The sequence below is a fragment of the Xiphophorus couchianus genome, chromosome 16 (genome assembly GCF_001444195.1).
Source record: "Xiphophorus couchianus chromosome 16, X_couchianus-1.0, whole genome shotgun sequence".
In the NCBI taxonomy this organism is placed as follows: Eukaryota; Metazoa; Chordata; class Actinopteri; order Cyprinodontiformes; family Poeciliidae; genus Xiphophorus; species Xiphophorus couchianus.
In genome coordinates this window covers 14,579,146-14,603,189 of record NC_040243.1, presented here as the reverse complement: position 1 = coordinate 14,603,189, position 24,044 = coordinate 14,579,146, and the positions used below count along the sequence as shown (strand labels likewise).

Below are 24,044 nucleotides of genomic sequence, written 5' to 3'. Positions count from 1 at the left end.
GCAATAGTTCATGAAAACTGCAAAAACACCTTTGACTTTACTAGAGTGCATCTGTTGGAAATCATCTCTCGATGATGCAAGTTTTCCTACTCGACACCTACATCAAGATGCAACACGTTGACACATTTATGCAACCCACGTGCCAGTGCCGTATGATTATTTCTAACCACAATAAACATCCAATTACAAAAGAGGCAGAAGAACAGTATCCCAGGAGGAAAAAAGAAGTGAGCTCTGTTGAGATTCTCCAAGCCAGTGCTTGAGGTGATGTGTTGGACAGCGCTTGTCAACCCAATAACGGCGTCATTACAGGGGGAAAGGGAAGGAATGAGCTCATAGACATTAATGGCTGCGGGTTCGATGGGGGAGCAAGAAGAGAGGGGGGAAAACCGATGGAAAAGATGAAAAGGCAGAGAAAATAACAGCGCAAGTCGAGCGACTGCTAGATGAAAGGAGGGAGGGATGGCAGGGTTTTAGGTTGATCATGGAGAGGAGTTAAAGGGGAGTTAGCAGGCAGCCTTTGAAGGGTGCTGGGACCTGAAGTGACCTTGGTTGTTTTTTTATTGTGACCAGGTGGAGCTACTTTGGCACGGGATGGAAAGTATGTAAAATGCTCAGAGCGATAAATCCAATTTAATTTTCTGAATCGAATACAACCAATGATACTTCCTTAGTCATACTCAGGCCTTCTGCATTGGTTTTTGTATTTTTCTTGTAAAAATAAAAGGAAAATAATAAATCATTCTAAGGCATTGCAAAAACTCCCCAGAAAATCAGTGTTGTGAGCTAGAATGACTTAATTTTATGCGTAAATTTGACTGCAAACTTGAAAACAAAGGAACATTACCCTTGCAGTACTGGAAAGCATTGGCCAGTAGATTATATTTTTAGAGGAAGTTGTGTACTATTCTCTTTGAAAATGTTACAGATCAGTGATGATGATTGCAGGGGCCAAAGCTTCCCGTGTTTTTGGAACAGTGCTCCAGCAGACTGGCTGCTTGAAACTTATTTAGAGTCCGGAGTTCCCCAAACATGTCCCAATGACTCACAGCTTGCAGACGGTGGATTATTAATGCGGCTAAAATAAAAATAACCTCAAGAAGATGGCAAATTAGGGAACTCGGGATATGACACTGGTATTCTTGAGATGAGTGCTTTTTTAAAAGGACTATCACAAAACATAGTCCTTATGTTTTGAACTTGTGTTCTTTTAGAAACTTGTGTTTTGGTAACACGAAAGCAGAGAAAACTCAACCTGTGTCATAGTTTTCCACCCAAGGATTTTTAGATAAAAGAGGATGAACAGAAAAGGGAAGATGTCTTTATAGGGCGTGCCACTTCCTTCTTAACGAACTCTCCATTCTGTCATTGATAAGTTATTTTTATAAGAGATCAAGGGAACCTGACGAGAGCCATGTATGAATACATAGCACGTACGAATAGTTCAGTCTTCTAACCTCATATTTCACTGAGACGTATAAAAGAGAAGACTTGCGTGAGAGGGTAACAGGGGAGACAATGCATCAAGGGTATAAATGACACAGGAGTTCTATTTTGGTGTTTATTATTCATATGTTTGCCTGCTCTGATGAGCTCCTTTTCGACTCACCTAGACGTCTCTGCTGGCCAGGGGAATTCCTGGCAGAGTGATTTTTGAGACTACAGGACTGAATCACATTGCCAGGGATTTCCAATGGCTGACACGAAGAAAAGCAGCACCCTTCTCACGAACGCATCCCCCCTCTCCACACACAGACACTTAAAATTACTACCTCATTCATGGACACACCCATGCTTTTCATTTGCATGCTCACACACAAACACGCCCGTCACCAGCAAATGCTGGTTTTCAAGCTTCGCTGTGCGGCTGCAGGACTTAACTCACATGTGAACAGTGAGTTCCTGCCATGTTCACAGTGGTTAAGTTCTGCCGCCACAGGGCTGCAGCCTGCAGGTGGGAGAGTAAAGGTCAGGGAGGGGCAACAAGTGCTACAAAAGAGCATCACACTTCTAATAACACCACTGGATTGGATACAGAATGCCAACAACATAATAAGCAGCTAGTAAAAACAAATGAGTTAGTTCAGAACTTCACCAGCAGTGAATTTTAGTAGATTGTAGTAACCATATGTGCATTTAGTTCTTAGTGATTATCGTCTCTAAAAAGAGCCAACCCAAGGTTGTATGGCTCCTTTAGCTGATTTTTTTTATTTGAAGGTGCACTATGGCAAGCTTGATCAATTTTGCTTTCTTCGTGCAATGATTTACAGGTAAATGACTGACCTAACATCAAAATCAATTGGCTATAAGAGAGAATGTGTTTTGCTTCACAGTCCCTGTAAATAATCTATTAAAAGAATAGAATTTGCAGTTTATTTCTCTAAACTTTTTTTAAATATTTAATTTCAGCTTCATAAAGCTTTCCTGGGTCCAGAAAATAAGCTGAGGAGTGAAATTATATATATTTTATTACATTAACGTAAAGAGGCTGCTACCACTTTTCTAAACATCCTATAAAATGTAGCACGTGATGGTAGGCACCAAAGTGCATTTCACAAACATACATATAATATAAAATATTAAATAACACACACCAAATCAAACACTTACACCTCAGTCTAAAATTATTCATATCCCTGGCAGATTTAGGGTTAAGGTAATCACTTCAGTATTTACATTTTATCATCATGTTTCTTTTGATCTGAAGAAATTTTGGAGCAGCCTCAAAGTCCTGACTTGAATCTGATTGAGTATCTGATGATGGCTATGCTGGCTTCCAACCTCAAAGACTCTAATCTCATTGTCAGAGACTGCTAACTTGTTCCTCAATAATTAAAACCACATTCAACTCACAGGTTTCCTTTTATGGAGCAGCTTACCAGAAACGTGTCGAGCCAACGTATTACGACTTAAGATAAAAAATATTGTTCTGAAAGATGATTCTCATTGCGTTTCTTCAGAGGTCACTGTGTCTTTTGTTTAGCTCATTGTGCATTATTTATTTGTTTTACATAGCTCTGATTTGTGTGGCTGTCGTCTCGGCCAGGTCTTCATCGTAGGAAGAGATTTCTGATCTCAAAGGAACTTTCTGGTTGAGTGAAGGTACAGTGATCAGCAGAGGAACCAAGTTTCAGAAGCAACATTACGATTGTTACTCACATCTGTTAATGAAGTGTTATGGTGCGCATTTGTTTCCACAGCTCAGAAATCAGCAGCAGAAAAATAATAATAATAATAGGATCTAGATTGGGACTCTGCTAACATAACCTTTAAGCTATGAAAGTGTCTTTTATTACATGTTGGTGTAAACAAAGTCAGGTGAGAACATTGTCTTTTACAGCCATCACTTTAAAAACAAGACAATTTTCCTAATTAGAGTTATATAATTGATGCAAAACAATGACATATTTCTTAGGAGTTTATGGATGAATTTACACACGTCACTAAGCAAAGTCACCTAACATATAATACAAAAGTGAAGATTTTCAGTTTTGCAGTGAGGTTTTGTTAAGAGGTTTAAAGCAGAAAATATCTTAGTGTACTGTTGTTGGAGTCTTCATATAGCAGTAAACACAGAATAGTTGTTCATGACGCTAACAGCTACCCCAAGAGCGGTCAAGACCAGACTGGACTTTTACCATCAACAACAAAATAAAAAAAATAAAAAAACATTGTTGCAGTTTATGCAAATACTATTTTATGAACCTTTTCATTTAAGTCGCATCTGCATTGGATTTTTTTTTTTTTTTTACAGGAGAAACGAAAGTCAGGGCGGTGTGCCACCAGTGGTCTTCCTGTGTGAAACACATAGTGAGAACAGAACATGTAAAGTGTTTCCAGTCAGAGTAAAGATCCGATACTTCCCGAGATCCTGAGTGGTACAAAGCCTCTTATCTTGATTTCTATTTTATAGGAAATAACCAAGATATCCAATGCAATCATCACAACCAATTAAGGACTCTTAAAATAGTGCGCCAGTAAACCGATATGCAGGTTTTATTTATTTATTTTTTTAATTGTCCTAAAGTGTTAGATGTTTGCTTTTGGTCTTAGAACCTCTCGGATTATCTAGATTAATATGAAATAAAGAAAGCAAGAGAATACCACGGTTAAGATGATAACAGCTTATAATGTTCCAACTACCAACTCAGTCAAAACCCTTTAACCTATTTTGTTTTCACTCTCTGTCTGTAAAAAATTCAAAACTATTTGACTTTAAATATAAGAAAATGCTTAAAATTTGATTAGTGTTTCTAAGCTAAATTTAAACCATGACGAAGAAAGATTGCATCAATACAACCATATTTTCATCTTTTATAAAAACTGTATATAAACATATTTACAAGAAAGACAAAAACATGTATTTTTTATTTTGCCTTGTATATATTTATGTTTTAAATGTCTTCACTGAGAGTATAGCGGGAAAAATGACAAGTTCCTTTTGTGTGTGTGTGGGGGGGTGCGGGGGTGGGCATGTGTGTGTGTATGGGGGACTGGGGGCGTGTGTGTGTGCACAAACTTGGCGAATAAAGCTGATTCTAAATCTGATTTCTTTAAAAATATTATGACATCAAAGAAATGGTTTTCTCAGATTGACTATAACTTTCCGAACTCAGTCTCACACCTCGTTATTTCAAAATCAACCCCATGTGTTCAGGGCTGACAGTTAGTGTTTGATGGAGTGCATGTGTTCACAGATGACTCACTGTACAGTATTGTCAGAAGATGACATATCATAAACGAGAGGGAAAGTCAGTGAAGAAAAAGAGTTTACAATCTATAAATTTCCAGTAAATAGGTGTAATCTGTTGAATTTGCTGAAAATGAGCAGCATCGGAGCGTCTGTGTCTACTAAATGTCAGCTGTCTCATTAAGAGTAAATCTGTTGCCGCCCCTGTAGGGAGAGCTGAGTGTCACCTTATGTCATAATTTCTATCGCTGGGCTGACTGAGTCACTTTGGGCAAGTGTGTGTTTCTTTGACTCTGTTTGTGTTCACATTTTCCCTACGCTTCCACCTGTTAGGTTTTTTTTCCTTTTTTTTTTCAAAAGAGCATCACTGCCTGTTGGTCTGATGCTGTGGGATTGTGTCTGTCTGTGTGTGTGAAAAATTACCTCCATCGTCGCTTCTCCTCACCCCCCGCTGGGTCGGTCTCCTGTGCCTGCTGTGCTGATAATCAGTGTGTGACGTCGGCTGGCTCAGTTCAGCAGGAACAGGGGACTGTTCTCATTTCCACACACACTTAAACATAAACAGAATCACACATAAGCATTATCTTCTCTTATCATGTGGAAACACATCTCTGTTGCTGTGATTTAGTCTTTAAATTTTATTTAATGACTGCTAACTGTTTTACATAAATCTGTATCTATTTTGTGTGTCACTGGTGTAATGACTGTAAATAAATGATCAGAAGTGCAAAATGTTTAATAAATGTTTTTTGTTTTCTGTATTGAATAAATGTCCCTTCATAAATATTAAAGTTGATTAAAATTACATTTACTTGAGTCATCACTGTGTGTCTTCTCTTCTTGTTATTCTCTAACTCACTTCATGATAAATCTAACCAATGCATTATTCACCATTTCCCTCCATCATGTCTCTGACTTCTTTTATGAGGTCAGCCAGAGAAAATCAAAACATGCTGCAGACACCTGGCAGTCTGTGGTTAAAAGCTGCACCTGGTGAATGTTGGGTGGCATTTAAAAAACAAAAAACACTGTCTAAATCCTAAAGAGGTCGTTGCACACTATTAACCTTTCACTTTCTGGGAGATCTGCACAATCTCGCACACCTTCTTTCAGATCAGTGAAGACAGTGGGCATTGCTAGGCCTGTTTTACTTGCACACGTGCCCAAGGTTATGTCTTCTGTGGCACAGTCAAATCTCCTGGTCAAATCTTTAAAAAAAAAAAAAAACTGCAGCCGTTAAATAACAAAATGTCTGAAGATCCATCATTACAACAAAAGCTGGCTGCTTGCGAGAAAAATATCATGGGGTAAAGCAGAAAAAAATTATGTGTAGGTATGATCACATATTACAAAACCAGTTATACTGAAGATCATGAAATCAGTACAAATGTGTTGAGAAGAATAAACTATATGCCACTTGCCCAGCAAATCAGACAAACCAGACATCTCTGAAGAGCACAATAATCTAACTTTCTTAACAATAATCCATGTAATTCTATGTATTTGTACTGGAAAATGTTTGTTTTGGCTTGATTTCTCAACTTCTAGACATGCAGGTGGCAGCAATAAAATGTCCTAAGTAAAATATTTTATTGGTTCCATTTGAATTAAGTCAGTAGCTTTAAACCCAGATGCAGTTTGAAAAAAACGTTGTTGCAGCTGTTGTCTTTCCTGGTCTTGGAAAAAAAACAAAAAAAACATTCTAAATCCAGCCCATCAAGGCCAAAGACAAGACCAAAACAAACAAAATGTGGCTCAAATATTGTGCTCCGGTACCGCCTTATGTTTAGTAAAAACCCCTTGTGCATGACTCAAATACAGACGCGGATTTCAAAGTAAGAGCATCAAAAAAATAGCAGTGACAAAGTAATGTAATGATGAAGCAGATTGGAATTAATAAAAGAAGAAAAGGTTATCAGGCATTAAAAATAATGGTAGTCAATTTGAAACATCTGATGGAACAAGGAAAGACAAACGCAGTCAAAACAAGAGAAAAGAAAACTATTACTGTGTTGGGGGGTTTTAAAATTTGAGCCCTATTTTTAAAGCACTCTTCTAGTAATGTTTTTTTTTTAACAGTATTTAAGAAGTGCATTTGTAGAACTGTGTAGACTAAAATAAAAGAATAGCTTCTTTACCTTACGTTGGATTAAATAAAACTTTATGCACATCTTAAATGTGTATAATTTATGATTATTAATTCAACTGAATCCATGATATCTAAAGTTACGGTTATTTAGGAAAAATGAACTAGGTGAAATGTATAATTTTGCCAATAAAAATTTGCCACACTACAAAGTTGTAGTGTGGCAAATTTTTGTAAATGAAAATAAATATTGTAAATGAAATATGTTTCATTTACAATAAAACATATTTAAAATAAAAATGCACCAGAATTATACAAATAAGGAAATGATTTCATAAGTGGCGTATTCTTGTTTTTATAACAAATAATTGGTTTAAGATAAAGAAGTCATTCAGCATAATTCTTTGACTTTCTTATTCATATATTAATGCTATGCTAAAGATAGGTTAGTAGGCAGGTAAAGGTTCAAGAAGTGTACATATAAATCCGTGATTATTTATATATATATATATATACAGTACAGACCAAAAGTTTGGACACATCTTTTAATTCAATGAGTTTCCTTTATTTTCATGACTATTGACATTGTAGATTCACACTGAAGGCATCAAAACTATGAATAACACATGTGGAAATATGCACTAAACAAAAAAGTGTAAAACAACTGAAAATACCCCTTATATTCTAGTTTCTTCAAAGTAGCAACCTTTTGCTGTGATTACTGCTTTGCACACACTCTGCATTTTCTTGATGAGCTTCAAGAGGTAGTCACCTGAAATGGTTTCCACTTCATAGGTGAGCCCTGTCAGGTTAATAAGTGGGATTTCTTGCCTTATAACTAGTCATGAAAATAAAGAAAACCCATTGAATTAGAAGGTGTGTCCAAACTTTTGGTCTGTACTGTATATATTAATACAGTCAGATGGACTATTTTAATTTAATGAAATTTGACCTTCTTCTGACTAATTAGCCTCATTGGATTGCATATATTTTCTAGGCAATAGATAGATAGATAGATAGATAGATAGATAGATAGATAGATAGATAGATAGATAGATAGATAGATTGCACTCAGAAATATTGCTTAAAAATTTAGCAAAATAAAACAAAAACTAACTAATCATCTTTTCGTAGTAATGACTTCTTATTAGCAACAGGCAACATTATTAAGTAAACGTAAGCTGTAATAATATGACGTGCTGTCCTAGAAAGGGCTTAACCTCAACCATCTCTAGATTTTTGCGGGAACTTTTCATCACATACGCAACCGCACATGACAACGGACTTATGTAGGTCTTTAAACTGTTACAGGTTTGTTTTACCGTCCTTAGAGATGTCATCCGGATGTTTATCGTTGCCGAGTTGCCACAGCAACAGATACACGGGTCCGTCATCGAGCCTCTGACGTACAGGGACGACGGTTCAACGGGCAAGTTCCTGTTTCTGAGAAAGCAGCGAGAGTAGCGGAGCCGCGGTGGAGAGCCTCCTCCCCTTCTCGCTGTCTCACCGCGGCGCCCTCCTCCTCTTTTGAGCCCACTTCTCTCTCCATTTATCACAGCCTTCTATAGGTTTATTGCTCCATTGTTCACCCCCACCCACTTCTATATTACAGTGTTTATCTTTCCGCGGCAGCCCTCCGGCCCCACCCAGCTCCGTAAATCCTGTGCCTGTCACACCCACGCACTCGCGCTCCCTCACCTGCCGCTACCTCTGCGGGGTGACCAATAGGAGGCCGACGCGGGAGTCACTATGGGAACAAAACAGGTCAACAAAGGGCGGGGAATAAGGAGACAAAAAAAAAACCAACGATGCAATGAGGTAAACCTATCAGCATTTGAGGTAAAGCTCAGACGGAAACGTAGACACATTCATCATTTGTATTGCTATTTTAATAATTTCAGTCAAGTAAAATAAGAACCATTTTTCTTCACCGAGAAACTTTTGTTGAGGTTAATTATACAAATAGCTCATAAAGCCTTAGACATGTTGAGACATAATCTCCTACTCTAGCACGTTTTTAGTTTAGTTCACTATGAGACATGAATGAGAACAAATCAAAACACTGTCGTTTCAAAACAAAACTGTATTATGTGACATATAGTCAATAAAGTTGTGTAGCATAAAGAGGCTACTGCTATTCTCACAACATTGAAGAAAGTGACTCACCTTATACTTTGCAGGTTATGCAGCATGAAAGGCAAAACCTAGGTCACCACAAAGGTGACTGTTAACCTGACTGAACATGAACCACATTAATAAATACACATATTAACATGATTATTGGCTTTGTTTCACAAAGACAAATCTGAAATGTGTGGGGTGTATTTGTACTAACACCATGTGTCTTTTTCACTGCTTTAGGTCTTTTGAGATAAATGATTCTACCAGTTTTGTGCATGTTTAAGTTTTTGTCAATTCTTCTGTGCAGAAAAGCACAGATTAGATGAAAAGTTCCTGGGTTGGTATTATGAATATTGGATGGTTTTGGTTTGGCTTTAATGAACGTAGTGTAATTAAAGAATAAACAAAGTTATATACAAGTAAAATAGATTTAAAACAAAAGAAGAACGGGAGTAAAGTTCAATATATACTGCTCAAAAAAATAAAGGGAACACTTTAAGTGTTAAACACCTGTTTAAGTGTTCCCTTTATTTTTTTTGAGCAGTGTACATTTACACATTCAAAGGAGTGGGTAGACGTACAAACTTATTTTTAACCCGTCTTACATTTGTATCATCATCCGATAAATTACTTTTTATGTTAACTTCGTTTTAACAGTATTATTATAGTATTATTATTATTTTCTATATCATGTCTATAACTAGTAAAGTGTATTCATAATTGCATGCCCATATAAGCAAGCATCATTTTTAACTTGTTAGAAAATTATTTCTAAATGAATATACTACAATACAGTAATATTTGACAACTTCATTAAATAGTAATAACATTGATAATAGCAGTAACAACAGAGGTTATGTCTTATATTGATCTGCAGATATGCATATATATATATATATATATATATATATATATATATATATATATATATATATACTCCTCCATGGGCTGCCACCTTATCGTGGTGGAGGGGTTTGAGTGCCCCAATGATCCTAGGAGCTATGCTGTCTGGGGCTTCATGCCCCTGGTAGGGTCACCCAAGGCAGACAGGTCCTAGGTGAGGGACCAGACAAAGTGCAGCCCGAAGACCCCAATGATGAAGGAAAACCTTGGACTTGGTGTTCCCTCGCCCGGACGCGGGTCACCGGGGCCCCACTCTGGAGCCAGGCCTGGAGGGGGGGCACGATGGCGAGCGTCTGGTGGCCGGGCTTTTACCCATGGAGCCCGGCCGGGCTCAGCCCGAAGAGGAAACATGGGCCCCCCCTCCCATGGGCCCACCACCCGTGGGAGGGGCCAAAGGGGTCGGGTGCACTGTGTGATGGGTGGCGGCCAAGGGAGGGGACCCTGGCGGTCCGATCCTCGGTTGCAGAAACTGGCTCTTGGGACGTGGAATGTCACCTCTCTGGTGGGGAAGGAGCCGGAGCTAGTGCGTGAGGTCGAGAGGTTCCGGCTAGAAATAGTCGGTCTCACCTCGACGCATGGCTCTGGTTCTGGAACCAGTCTCCTTGAGAGGGGCTGGACATACTTCCACTCTGGAGTTGCCCAGGGAGAGAGACGTCGGGCAGGAGTGGGCATACTTGTTGCTCCCCATCTCGGCGCCTGTACGTTGGGGTTTACCCCGGTGAACGAGAGGGTAGGATCCCTCCGCCTACGGGTGGGGGGACGGGTTCTGACTGTCGTTTGTGCTTACGGGCCGAACGACAGTTCAGATTACCCACCCTTTTTGGAGTCCTTAGAGGGGGTACTGGAGAGTGCTCCTCCTGGGGACTCCCTTGTTCTGCTGGGGGACTTCAACGCTCACGTGGGCAACGACAGTGAGACCTGGAGGGGCGTGGTTGGGAGGAACGGCCCACCCGACCTGAACTCGAGCGGTGTTCTGTTGCTGGACTTCTGTGCTCGCCATGGATTGTCCATAACGAACACCATGTTCAAGCATAAGGGTGTCCATATGTGCACTTGGCACCAGGACACCCTAGGCCGCAGTTCGATGATCGACTTTGTCATCGTTTCATCGGATCTGCGGCCGTATGTCTTGGACACTCGGGTGAAGAGAGGTGCGGAGCTGTCCACTGACCACTACCTGGTGGTGAGTTGGCTCCGGTGGCGGGGGCGAAAGCCGGTCAGACCTGGCAGGCCCAAACGTGTTGTGAGGGTCTGCTGGGAACGTCTGGCGGAATCCCCTGTGAGACGGAGCTTTAACTCCCATCTCCGGCAAAACTTCGAACACGTCCCGGGGGAGGTGGGGGACATGGAGTCTGAGTGGACCGTGTTCCGTGCCTCCATTGTCGAGGCGGCCGATCGGAGCTGTGGCCGCAAGGTTGTCGGTGCCTGTCGCGGCGGCAACCCTCGAACCCGTTGGTGGACACCTTCGGTGAGGGATGCCGTCAGGCTGAAGAAGGAGTCCTATCGAGCCTTTTTGGCCTGTGGGACTCCGGAAGCAGCTGATGGGTACCGGCGGGCGAAGCGGCATGCGGCTCGGGCGGTTGCTGAGGCAAAAACTCGGGTGTGGGAGGAGTTTGGAGAGGCCATGGAGAAAGACTTCCGCACGGCTTCGAGGCGATTCTGGTCCACCATCCGGCGTCTCAGGGGGGGGAAGCGGTGCAGCACCAACACTGTTTATAGTGGGGATGGTGTGCTGCTGACCTCTACTCGGGACGTTGTGGGCCGGTGGGCAGAGTACTTCGAAGACCTCCTCAATCCCACCAACATGCCTTCCACTGAGGAAGCGGAGCCTGGGGACTCTGGGTTGGGCTCTCCAATCTCTGGGGGCGAGGTCGCCGAGGTGGTTAAAAAGCTCCTCGGTGGCAAGGCCCCGGGGGTGGATGAGATCCGCCCGGAGTTCCTTAAGGCTCTGGATGTTGTAGGGTTGTGTTGGTTGACGCGACTCTGCAATATCGCATGGACATCGGGGGCAGTTCCCCTGGATTGGCAGACTGGGGTGGTGGTTCCCCTGTTCAAAAAGGGGGACCGGAGGGTGTGCTCCAATTATAGAGGGGTCACACTCTTAAGCCTCCCTGGCAAGGTCTATTCAGGGGTCCTGGAGAGGAGGGTCCGTCGGATAGTCGAACCTCGGATTCAGAAAGAGCAGTGTGGTTTTCGTCCTGGTCGTGGAACACTGGACCAGCTCTACACCCTCAGCAGGGTCCTGGAGGGTGCATGGGAGTTCGCCCAACCAGTCTACATGTGTTTTGTGGACTTGGAGAAGGCGTTCGACCGTGTCCCTCGGGGAGCCCTGTGGGGGGTTCTCCGGGAGTATGGGGTACCGGGCCCTTTGATACGGGCTGTCAGGTCCCTGTATGACCGGTGTCAGAGTCTGGTCCGCATTGCCGGCAGTAAGTCGGGCTCGTTTCCGGTGAGAGTTGGACTCCGCCAGGGCTGCCCTTTGTCACCGATTCTGTTCATCACTTTCATGGACAGAATTTCTAGGCGCAGCCAAGGTGTTGAGGGGATCCGATTTGGTGGCCTCAGGATCTCATCTCTGCTTTTCGCAGACGATGTGGTCCTTTTGGCTTCATCAGATCGTGATCTGCAGCTCTCGCTGGATCGGTTCGCAGCCGAGTGTGAAGCGGCCGGGATGGGGATCAGTGCCTCCAAATCCGAGGCCATGGTCTTGAGCCGGAAAAGGGTAGAGTGCCTTCTCCGGGTCAGGGGGGGTGTCCTGCCCCAAGTGGAGGAGTTTAAGTATCTCGGGATCTTGTTCACGAATGGGGGAAGAAGGGAGCGGGAGATCGACAGGCGGATTGGCGCAGCGTCTACTGTCAAGCGGGCGCTGTACCGGTCCGTCGTGGTGAAGAGAGAGCTGAGCCAAAAAGCGAAGCTCTCGATTTACCGGTCGATCTACGTTCCCACCCTCATCTATGGTCATGAGCTTTGGGTCATGACCGAAAGAACGAGATCGCGGATACAAGCGGCCGAAATGGGTTTTCTCCGTAGGGTGGCTGGGCTCTCCCTTAGAGATAGGGTGAGAAGCTCAGTCATCCGGGAGGGACTCAGAGTAGAGCCGCTGCTCCTTCACATCGAGAGGAGCCAGTTGAGGTGGCTTGGGCATCTGGTCAGGATGCCTCCTGGACGCCTCCCTGGTGAGGTGTTCCGGGCACGTCCCACCGGGAGGAGGCCCCGGGGAAGACCCAGGACACGCTGGAGGGACTATGTCTCTCGGCTGGCCTGGGAACGCCTCGGGATTCCCCCGGAGGAGCTGGAAGAAGTGGCTGGGGAGAGGGAAGTCTGGGCCTCCCTTCTGAAGCTGCTACCCCCGCGACCCGACCTCGGATAAGCGGAAGAAGATGGATGGATGGATGGATATATATATATATATATATCTCACAGACCTATCTGCTGTGTATTTTGATTCTCTTTCCTCCACTCTTGCTGATCTGCCCCACCCTGCAGCTGTGCAGTAGGTCAGCATTCTCTTTCCCTGTCTGGCTCCTTGGTTCTCACCATAAAAAAGCTGCCAATCTGGCTGCAAGAAGACATAATTGCCATTATGACTGCTGCAGCCCTGCACATCACATAGTGTACTGATTGTTCCACGGCGGAGGGGAGAAGAGGGGGGACACTGTCTCCACTGTGCAGGCGCCACACAATATTATCATAGCGTGACTACAGCTCATCCACACACAAACACGTGCAGGGTCTCGACTCCACTGTTTTCAGCCCACTCTGGCTGTCTGTAATCTCCCAGTTAAGCACAAGGCAAACATGTTTCTATAGAGCTAAAATCCATACAACAATGCCTTTGAAAATCACAAAAAAAATCTTTTCAACTGTCAAAGCCCTGAGCAAACACACCAATTGCACAGCGTCACCGCCAATAGGAAAAGATAGAAACAGTGGATGGAAAAGCAGTTTGCACCAGTGCAGGAACGCCCAGCTCATATATGTGTCTGAGCACATGGAGAAAAGGTTTTTGGGAAAGCTGACCTTATCCCGGCTCCAGTTCCACTCCTCCATCTCTGTTTCCAAATAAAAAAAAGGTCAACATAACCGCTTAAAAACAGAGGCTTAACGCTGGCCTCCTCAAGGAAAAAGCAGCTCACGCTTCAGTGAACATATTATAGACACACTTGAACCAGAAAGCCACTCTGCATTTCCATTCCAAGGAGTTGGAAATATAAGTGAACTGTGAACATAACAGTGACTCAGTGCAAAGGATATGAGCGCGCTGATTAGCCACAGGAAATATCCGTTGCCACTGTAACAAAGTCGCATATTGCAGAGGGAAATGTCTTGATCATTGTTACAAGATTATGTGGTTGGTTCTGCTGCATTCATAGAGGGAAATGTCTGAGCCCTACGTAGATACTGTTGCTCTTTGCCCGGCCAAATTAAAAATGCATGAGCAAGCACCAATTACATGCAGATGTTGCGATGCTCTTGTGTGACTCAAACATCCTGTACGTACGTTAACCAATACCTGAAGCAACCTTTGTCACAGAACAGATTTCAGCTGATAAAGTATCATTCATACTGGAGATATCTACTAGCTGTTCCTGCTGTTTAAACTTTGACATCTCCAGGGCCACATATGACTAATTGAATAAATTTCAGATTTATATTTAAAATATTTTCTTTCAACCAAAAAACACCATTTTTGAAAGAGAAAAAAAAATTCTTCCTTTTTACATCTTTAGAAAATTGCCATTTCAAAAATTACTTGTATAGTTCTAAATAGTATAAAAGAAAACCCTTCATTAGCATTACAGCAATCAATGCTCCTTATGATTGCTGAAACATTTGTTATGAGATTTAAGTTTTTGTGGCTGGAAGGCCTCCTTTCCAACACCCTAATCATTAGCTCCCTCCACAGATTCTATAAGGGATTGAAATCAGGTCTCTGGCTGGGCCACTCCAACTATTATCTATAATTAGAAGAAACATGTTGGTAAAATTAAAAAAAACCATAACTTAATAAAAAAAAAAGGTTTCAAATCTCAATCTTGCAGGTTATGAATAATTTTTACTAATTGTAAGTATTTATTTAACAAAATATTTATTTGTTGCATTTTGGTACTTTTGGGCTTCCACAAAGAATTCAGGAACAAAACATTAATCAGGAAAACATGTCTTGATATAATTGGGTAGGAAACATAATGAATCAACTATTTAACAAAAATCTTTTTGAAGCGTAAAGCCTTAAGGTCTAATTATCTATACCCTGTAATTTTCTTTTTACACACTGAAGCAAAACTTTTATTACGCTGTATGTTTTAGCACAGACACCAAAGTTAAGGATGTTTTTGCACCAGACTGCGTCGCATTCAGATGTATGCAATGGAAAATAACAGGAACTTTGAGTCACTTTTAAGTACGAAGGCTCGTCAGCAGCCCCAAATGTCATCTCATTCTTTGAATTTTCTTGTAGTTAATGCATTTCCTTATTCATTATGGGAAATGAATCATTGTTGCTAAAAACAAGCAGTAACAAACTCAGCAGAGGTCTAGCTCCATTTTACCGAGCAAGAACTGAGGACGACAGTTGCCACACAATATCTTTTAACAGCGATACTGCTACTTTTCAAATCAGTCAGAATGAAACTACATACGATGAATCCCAATGGAGATGACGCCCAGAGTCACACACAACATCTCTGAAGCATCCACTGATTGAAGAAAAAGATACAGAGCTTTATTATCAAAGCATACTTTTTAGACGGTATTTCAACAAAACAAACTACATCCTACATACAACTCTGGAAAAAAAAAATAAGAGGCCACTTAAAATGATCCGTTTCTCTAATTTTACTTTTTATAGGTATATGTTTGAGTAAAATGAACATTGTTCTTTTATTCTATGAATTAGTGACAACATGCCTCCAAAATTCCAAGCAAAGATTTAGTATTTATCTGCAAAAAATTGCTTTCACACCTCAAATAATGCAAAGGAAACAAGTTCGTAATCATTTGGAAACAACAATACTAATGTTTTAACTCAGAAATCAATATTTGGTGGAATAACCATGAGGTTTTCAATCGAGTTCAGTTCAATGGTCTCTTAATTTTTTCCAGAGCTGTATATCCATCTTAAAACAGCAAGGTTCTGCAGGGAGAGCCTTGAAAACAGAAATAAATAGGGGAGACTAGTGTAGTATCAGCTATATTTTAAATATTTGGGATCACTACAACCTTAGTTTGGTCATATATCTGCATATATTTCAGGATGTTGTGCATCCCTTAAATCAATCAGAATGAGGGTAAACATAACCCTCTCTGGGTTATGTTATATGGTTAAACATAACCATATATTACTGTTTCCGTAATATAACATTTTTAAAAAAAGTTGTCTCAGATTAATTTATCCCAGTCTCCTCTAAAGGAACTTAAGCAAAAAAAAAAGTTTAATCTGAAATCCATTACTTGAAAAAAATGGGCAATAGTTGATTTTCAAAGAAACCAAGTTTTATATATCCATAACTTAAATGGCTAAATGCATAAAATAACATCTTTGCATTGAAAATGTGTACCTTCTTACCATGTTTAATTAACAGAAGAGTGAAAATACCCTTTTTACCCCAAATGTAACAAACATACCATCTAACTTCGTTTCTATTATCTAAGACTATTCACCAACCTAATCAAGTCCAACTCAGTGTCACATGATGGCATTTCCATGGCTTTCACACACAAGACAGAAACCAAAAAACAAAAATGCAGCATTGATTAAAATCCAAAACTTTTAACAGATGTTTTCCTGATTTGTTAAACATACAGAAGCATCTTCTAAGCTGAAACATCAACATTAAAATGATCTACCTGCTCAATAAAACTAAAAATCAATAAGGCCTGATCATTAACAGCAGCCATGCATTGAGTGCAGAGCTGCAACTACACTGACATGAGTTATGCTGCGACATGGTTAGTCTCTTGCTGTGTCAGACACACTCACGGCCTACAGCTAAACTAAAAAGCATTCTAGGAAATCTCTTTGGTACATGTGATAGCATTATACGCATGCTATTTCAACTCTCTTAAAGGCAAAGAAAAAAAAAACCTTCTAATTTACAAAACTAAAGATGAGAGACAGCATTGAAATGAGACTTTGCCTCAAAATGTTATACCTATTCAGATTAGAAGTAGCAGATCTCAATATGATTCATGCATTCATATGGAGGGGGAAAACAACCATGAAAATAAAACAAGATGTTGTCTTGTTTTTTTTAAGGTAGCATAATCGCTTTAATCTGCTTTCTGTCCCGCTGTCAGCTTGTCGGCATGTAGAGCGAAGGTCTCGGCCACAATTAGAGGGAAAACCAAAGAGGCGTCTGCGTACACCTGAAAACCAACAAGAGATCACAGTAACTGTTTAATGAGACCACTGTTGCTGTTTTACCCTGGCAAATTTGACTTTAATCATTCAAATAATGTGATTATTTGGAGGCAACAATGACATTTTGGAGTCCAAACTGGAATCTGTGAAAGAAGCTGATGGCAAGGAGGCTGATGGCAACAACCTCAAAAACTCAGCTCATCAGCAACTGTAAGAAATGTTTGATGACTGTAATACCATTAAATATTTTTCCATTGTTATTGACATGTTTTCTTTTTCCATTTAAAAAAAAGAAGGGGGGAGAGAAACAAAATGTGAATAAAAATTCAACTATAGCACCTTTAACATTGTTCTTTTTTATCTTTGAATGACTTGACTGTCTCATTTCCTGTCAGAAACAAACTTTGTGGCTCACTGAAAATAAATCTAAATCTACCAGGGTGTGAAAGATTTTGGGGCTTACTGTAGGATTGATTAAAAAAAACAGCTCAGTTCTTAGCCCAAATAGTGATCCAACATTGCCACCTTTAGGCTGAAGCATGCCATTGCTAGAAACAATTACGTCCGATGATCCCATCTGATTATGAGAAATGCAATAAAGCAACGTTGGTGGTGTTCAGCAAATCAAGTGTTAATTACAGTCACTTTAATACGCCATAAAGATTACACATTTCAAATAACATTCATAAAACATCACATCACCATGGTGTGTTGCGTCTCTCAGTCACATGAATCACTTTATAACTAAACTCCAAGTAACCAATGAATTTAACAGTCATGTCCGTGGACTGTGGGAGGAATTTGGAGTACCAAGACAAAAACAACACGCATCCATGCAGGGGGAGCCTTCTTGCTGCAAAGCAATAACGCTTACCATCCAAAGTCATACATTGGTAGAATTTCTTTTTCTATAAAAACCTAAAAGGAGGGAGAGAGAAATAGAAATTGTGCTAAAAGGGGCAATCCCGAAAGAAAACTTGTCAGAAGCTGCAAAAGACCTGAGCTTGGAGTGGAGATTTATCTTTCAGCAGAATGACGGCTTCAAACATGAAGCCTGAGCTACAAAGGAAAACTAAGACTGACATGAGGATCTATACCTTAACAGGTTTGGCGTCTGTCCTGATCTTTCCCCAGGATACGGCCTCGTCAGGTCGGGCCCCAGAGTCCGAACCGTCAAACTCCTGACCCGTGTTCACAAACACAGCGTAGTCAGCGCCGTTTCTCTGGAAGAACAAGGATAGGGAAAGAGAGGAATTTTTTTTTTCAGGTTTGCTCTCTAGGAATAAACTTTATTACACTTTAAAATAGTATCATAAAAGCTTTAAGATAGCTTTTTGAAAATAATGGATACATTTAGATAATCTTTTTAAAAAAAAGTCACATAGTTCAAATATAGACGTAACAAAGACCTCTGATGGAAGAAAGATGCAACAGAGTCCCATTAGAAATGTTCTGACCAGCATTCAGCTTCCCGCAAACCACAAAATTATGTAGTATGGCATAAAAATATTCTGACAGCACTTTAAATTCAATCAGTCTGAGTCAAAAAAAGAGATCTTACAGTGCTTCTAATGCACTACTTCTAATAAGTTTGATCAACAGAAGGATATTTTTTTGTGCAAAAAGGTTTGCAAAGAAGATCACAGAAAGGTTATTTACCATGAGGTTAGCATTGGCTATATGATGTTTCACCAACCCTCCTCCCAGGATGATCATTCCTGTTTTCTTGGCAAAAATCGCCATGCCATTCAGCTTTCGTATATCTGAAACAAACACCAAACTCATGGTCTGAAGAGCTGGGACTACTAAAGTGGAACTGCTCCGTTAAAGCGCTGCTGCTTTTTACCTTCTACGATGTCCAAAACCAAGCCGGGGTTCTTAAACGAGTGGAAGTAGAGCATGTCGCCCAGAGAACCATCAGTGAGTGCAGGACTGAACACTGGGATGTTATTCTGAAACACAAAAATTTATTTTTAGCCAACTGGAATAATACGAGATGAGGTGTCATGTATCACTTCACATTTTAGAGAGAAACCTTGTATGCCCAGTAGTAGACAGAGTCGGTGTTGTTTATCTCCCTGCCGAGCCGATGGATCATTTTAGAGGGAGTCCACCGGATTCCCTGAAACAAACAAACCTGCTGTTTGATTTAAAGTGCTAAATATTGTGAAATGAGCTTTTACATGTCGAAAAACAGCTTCATGACTAATGCATGTCTTCGTATCAACAGATTGAATCTGCGCCAAAGTCAGTGGCTCACCTCTGTGTTTTGCTCCAATAACATTTGATCCAGAATGGGCATCAGCCAGTCTTCAAACTTGCAGTAGTTATCGTTGGGCACCAGAAGGTTTCCTATCCTACACTCAGAGTAGACAGATCAGAGACAATGGGTGGACACAAATATTTTTAATCTATTCTATAATTTAATTTTATCTAATTTTATAAACATAAAATCACCATGTTTATTTGCTGATTTTATGCAAAATGAAAACTGGTGGAGAGTTTTAAGAAAAAAAACATTATTGAAAAATAGTGCATGCATACTGTTATATCTAACAGGTAACATGAGAAGAAAGTTACACTGAAAGTTCATCTGAAAATTTAGCACTTCCTCCATCTCTGCTGTACTTGAGTTTTGCTCTCTTATCTCCACCTCCATTCCTTCTGACCACTTCTTCACAGTCATTCCCAGGAAATTTCTATCCACACTGAAACATTTTTATTGTTTGTGCATGCCTCTTTTACAGAGTCATTAGAAGATGCAAAAAGTTTAGTTTTATCTTCCTTTGCTTCACTTTAAAAGCAGGAACTTTGTTTATGTAGATTCAAACACCGACCTGTTGATGCCTCTCAGACGCAGCTCTTTGCCCGACAGACTGAAGTCTCCCAAGTAAGTATGAGCCAGGCACTTAATGAAATCCTCCTCAATGCCTCCAGCTGTGGTGACAATCACATCCACCTAAAAACAAGGCAACCGGTAGAGATAAACTGCTACAGTCACATCAAATGGTTTCATTATTTTAGGCTACTATAAGTGAACAAGTTTGTACCATTTTGTGCTCTGCCAGGTAGCGGATGCTCTCTCTCACTCCAGAGCTGATGAGGTTGGAGGTGTATCCCAGGAAGATGGTACAGCCGGACTTGCGGGAGGATTCGCAGGACTCTTCAGACTCATTTTCTTTGTCTACTTCGACCGATTCCAGGCGTTTCTCTATCTGTGATAAACTGTTGGTTAGCAGCGGTTCCACACTGCAGAGCTGCAACATTTTATTTAGTTAAGTTTGTTAGACATCAGATAAAAGACTATAAACCAAGGTGCTTGTTTTCCCCCTTTTTCTGTTATGTTAACGATACACCAATCAGTTCGGCCATTTATCCATCATTTATTTTTTGAAAATGCATCAAGACAAAGAAACTTCCTAAATGTGTGGTCTATAAACGCGTCACTAACAGCATTCAATCTGATGTCCCCTCTATGAGTTTAATAGAAATCAAATATAATAGTGTTTGAATTCCTTTTGTTGTTGTTGTTTTGAAAGCTATTACCTTTATCATAGTCCAAAGTGAGAATTGAGGGAATTAAACAAAATCTGAATCAGCAGGTCAGACTTCAGAGAAAACCAGATTTATCTGTATAGGCTAGGAAAATCTCTCACCATCCGGTTGATCTCCTGGATGGCCAGACTCAAGCTACTGGCCTGAAAGCCTGTGGTCATGTACGTCTTCAGCAACGCCTTGAGATCAACCCCCTGGTTGAAGTCGTAGCCTCGGATTTTTGGCATATCTTCCGGGAGTTCAGCGCTGGGCTTCAGAACTGACTCCCTGGCAATAGATGGAGCATGGTCCGCCATTTTTCCTGTTACAAAAAATGTATATAAACAGATGACAAAAAAAAATTATTACGTATCAAAATGCAGAGACTATCTGGGAAAAGTAAGCAAATCCAGTGAAATGTGAACAGGAGTCTCTTCAGCAGCTCAGGCTGATAGTTGCTCTTTAACTGCACAATTAGAATGTAATATCATAAAAATTGTGGGATTTAATTTTTTAAAATGTCATAAACTCCATGGAGGACCAAAGATTAATACGTAAATACATACATACACACATACATATACGTACACATATAAAATAGCGCACAGAATTACATGTCAACACTTGAATGAGAATGTTAAATCCATGTGGATTGACATTAGCAGTTAGATGCTAGCAACCAGCAGCTGCTCGTTCTTCTGATTTTGAATATAACACAAGCATAAAACATACCTCTTTTTCACAAGATGTTATGTGATGACAGAGTGCTTCTGTCCAGCACCTAAAAGTAAATATATTACAGTGTTGTAGCCCTGTACGCATAGCACAATCTAAGCTAAAAGCCCCCGCTACGGAAAACGCGAGTGGACAAACTTGATATAGCGCACACACTTCAGTGAAAGAAATGTGTGAAGGTATTTTGGGAGAAAAAGTATGTATGGCTTGTAATTGAGAAGTCAAAGTGTAGAGAAAAATCTTTGAGGAGTTTTGTGACTGTATTTTATTTTTATTTTTTTTCTTCAGTTTTTCATAAATACAAAACGAAAGATATATCTCTTTATACAGTACAGACCAAAAGTTTGGACACACCTTCTTATTGAATTCAATTAGAAAGTGTGTCCAAACTTTTGGTCTGTACTGTATTCTAGTACTAGACACAAATTGTATTCTTTGAGTCACAATTAAAAAAAATCTTACACTTACAGTTTTGCCCCAAAACTTTGATGCAGAATTAAATTAAAAACTCACCAGGAACTTGCAGTGTGACAAATGGTGTAAAAGTCAAGGGTGGGGTGTAGCTTGTTAAACAGGATTTTAACAGACATTTGTCTACGGAAGAGGATTAGGGCCACTGAAAAAAAACAACAAACAGTTCTGACTTTAACCTCAGAATTCTGAGATTAAAGTCAGAATTGTTTTGTTTTTTTTCCCACTGGCCCTAATCCTAATTCCGTTATACGAGCTTTTTATCAACAGAATAATAGAATATCCAAACATGGCATTTGCATACATACAGTATGTAGTGCCTTGCAATTGCAATCAGCTTAAACTTGTTCACATTTTCAAGAATAATGTTTTATTTGGGTTCCATGACAGACTAACACAAATAAGTGCTTAATTGTGTAGTGGAAGGGAAAGTGTGCATGGTTTTCAAATTTCCTTTCAAAAGTAAAAATGTGAAAAGTGTGGCATGGATTTATGTTTTGTCCCCAGTATCAATAGATCTTGGAGCCAGTTTTTGTTAACACTACTGCTCCAACTCTTTTTGGCTCTCTCTCCACCAGCATGAAGTCGTCATCATCAGCTGTGAAGTGTTATGCGATGTTTGTGACATTTTCAAAAAAAGGTTTGTGTGACCTTTTATATCAGAGAGGCTTTGAACTCCTCCCAGCAGCGAATAAAAGAAGGCACACGGGTCAAAATGCAAAGCCAGGAGCCCATCTGAGCAGACTTTGCCACACGACCTGGATAGACTTTTGCATCAGGTTAAAATATTACTCTAAATCATTTTTTTGTAGGACATTTTGTTTTGGCAATATCAGGAAAGATGTGCAGCAGCAGCAACAGCATCATCCAGGCCCAAAAACTGGTGGATCAACTCCAAATTGAAGCAGGCATGGAAAGATTCAAGGTATGTGTGAATTCAAATATTAAGACACATCTACAATTATTACAGTGTGAATTTCAAACATTCAAAAGCTTTAATATGCTTTAAAAATCCCCATTATTTGTTAATATTTGAACTTCTGTCTGTTGTCTGAGCAGATCTCCCTCACAGCAGCAGATTTAGTCCAATACTGTCAGGAACACAGACGCAGCGATCCTCTGCTAACCGGCATATCGGCTTCGTCCAACCCTTTCAAAGATAAGAAGACCTGTGTACTACTCTGACACCAGAAGATCCATGCCACAATACAGAAAACGTAGACTGGGAGCTCCAAAGGATTAGTTTAGACATTTTTATTTTGCCTGTCATGTGTTTATGCCTCGTCTGCAAACATACATATAATTTCTGACACAGAATTTTCAGGACTTTCGATGGAAACGTTAGTTTCACAGACTTATAAACAAAAGAACAGAAGTACTTTTATTGTGCATTGTAGTTTAATTTGTTAGTGCATAAATACAATAAACAATTAAATATTTGTGGTTTCTTTGAGTTTTGAACATAGAATTTTGAACATGAATAAATATTACAAGATATAAATTACACAATAGCAAAAATTACCAAAACAACAGAAACATTCTTTAATTAAATCTATCAAATAAGAGTGTAAGACAAAATGACTTGGAAATGAATCAGGACTCCATCAACACTGAAAATCTGGTTTTCAAAATAAATGTTCAGTTTGAACCTTAAAAGACAGTAAAAGGAACAGTTTGTTTATCTGGCAGTGTGGCTGAAGGTTTATAAAGCTGTTGTTTTAAGCAGACAGAGCAGGTTTACACTCACTGCCAAATAGCAGTAACTTCCTATTGTGTTAGATTAGAGTAGCTTGCTTGGAATACACTATTTGCAAGTGTATTGTACCACACATTTGTGACATGTGTAATTTCACTTCATATATTAGTTTATTGGATTTCCATATGGAAATATTCCTTCCTTAAGATAATATCCAGGGATGCATTTATCTTTTCACCAACAAATATAAATAGACAAAAAGAAAAACAGAAACATGTTAATAAAGCTCAGATTTCTACTGCAGGATTTCATAAACTACAAGGTTTTAAGGCTTGACCTGAAGGGGGGCGGGGGGGCTTGCTAATTTTGCTGTGTGTGTGTGCTTGTGTATCTGGGTCCATAAAAACACAAGAGGCTGAAGAACCGAATCGATTAGGTAGGACGA

The 24,044-nt window shown here is 40.2% G+C and overlaps 2 protein-coding genes and 1 long non-coding RNA gene across 5 annotated transcripts in view; 1 reads left to right on the top strand and 2 right to left on the bottom strand.

Annotated features, from left to right (window-relative positions):
* The window catches only part of LOC114159824 (uncharacterized), a 37,044-nt gene extending 28,610 nt beyond the window's left edge, over nucleotides 1–8,434 (bottom strand). Inside the window, exons 1-2 of the long non-coding RNA XR_003598665.1 lie at nucleotides 8,099–8,434; nucleotides 5,114–5,240 (exon numbers count right to left, since the gene is read on the bottom strand). This is a non-coding gene — a long non-coding RNA (uncharacterized LOC114159824). The remainder of the gene's footprint in view (nucleotides 1–5,113; nucleotides 5,241–8,098) is intronic.
* A 7,782-nt stretch (nucleotides 8,435–16,216) lies between these two features.
* Nucleotides 16,217–21,997, bottom strand: dhps (deoxyhypusine synthase). Of its 3 annotated transcripts, XM_028042008.1 has the most exons (11): nucleotides 21,946–21,985; nucleotides 21,430–21,478; nucleotides 20,820–21,019; nucleotides 20,214–20,378; nucleotides 20,001–20,122; nucleotides 19,424–19,520; nucleotides 19,199–19,285; nucleotides 19,010–19,115; nucleotides 18,823–18,926; nucleotides 18,261–18,386; nucleotides 16,217–17,168 (listed from the first exon to the last, which is right to left on the bottom strand). In XM_028042008.1, exons 3-11 carry the CDS (start codon nucleotides 21,012–21,014, stop codon nucleotides 17,073–17,075), a joined length of 1,098 nt encoding a protein of 365 aa, XP_027897809.1. In that variant the 5' UTR covers nucleotides 21,015–21,019; nucleotides 21,430–21,478; nucleotides 21,946–21,985; the 3' UTR covers nucleotides 16,217–17,072. The 3 variants fall into 3 exon arrangements, with proteins under 3 accessions (XP_027897809.1, XP_027897810.1, XP_027897808.1); XM_028042009.1 differs by lacking the exon at nucleotides 21,430–21,478 and having other exon boundaries at nucleotides 21,946–21,997; XM_028042007.1 differs by lacking the exon at nucleotides 21,946–21,985 and having other exon boundaries at nucleotides 21,430–21,592.
* Nucleotides 21,998–22,605: 608 nt separating this feature from the next.
* LOC114160428 (guanine nucleotide-binding protein G(I)/G(S)/G(O) subunit gamma-7-like) lies at nucleotides 22,606–23,947 on the top strand. The gene is made up of 2 exons (XM_028043027.1): nucleotides 22,606–22,828; nucleotides 22,963–23,947. The coding sequence occupies exons 1-2, from the start codon at nucleotides 22,745–22,747 to the stop codon at nucleotides 23,086–23,088; spliced, it is 210 nt and encodes a 69-aa protein (XP_027898828.1). The 5' UTR covers nucleotides 22,606–22,744; the 3' UTR covers nucleotides 23,089–23,947.
* The last annotated feature ends 97 nt before the right edge of the window (nucleotides 23,948–24,044 follow it).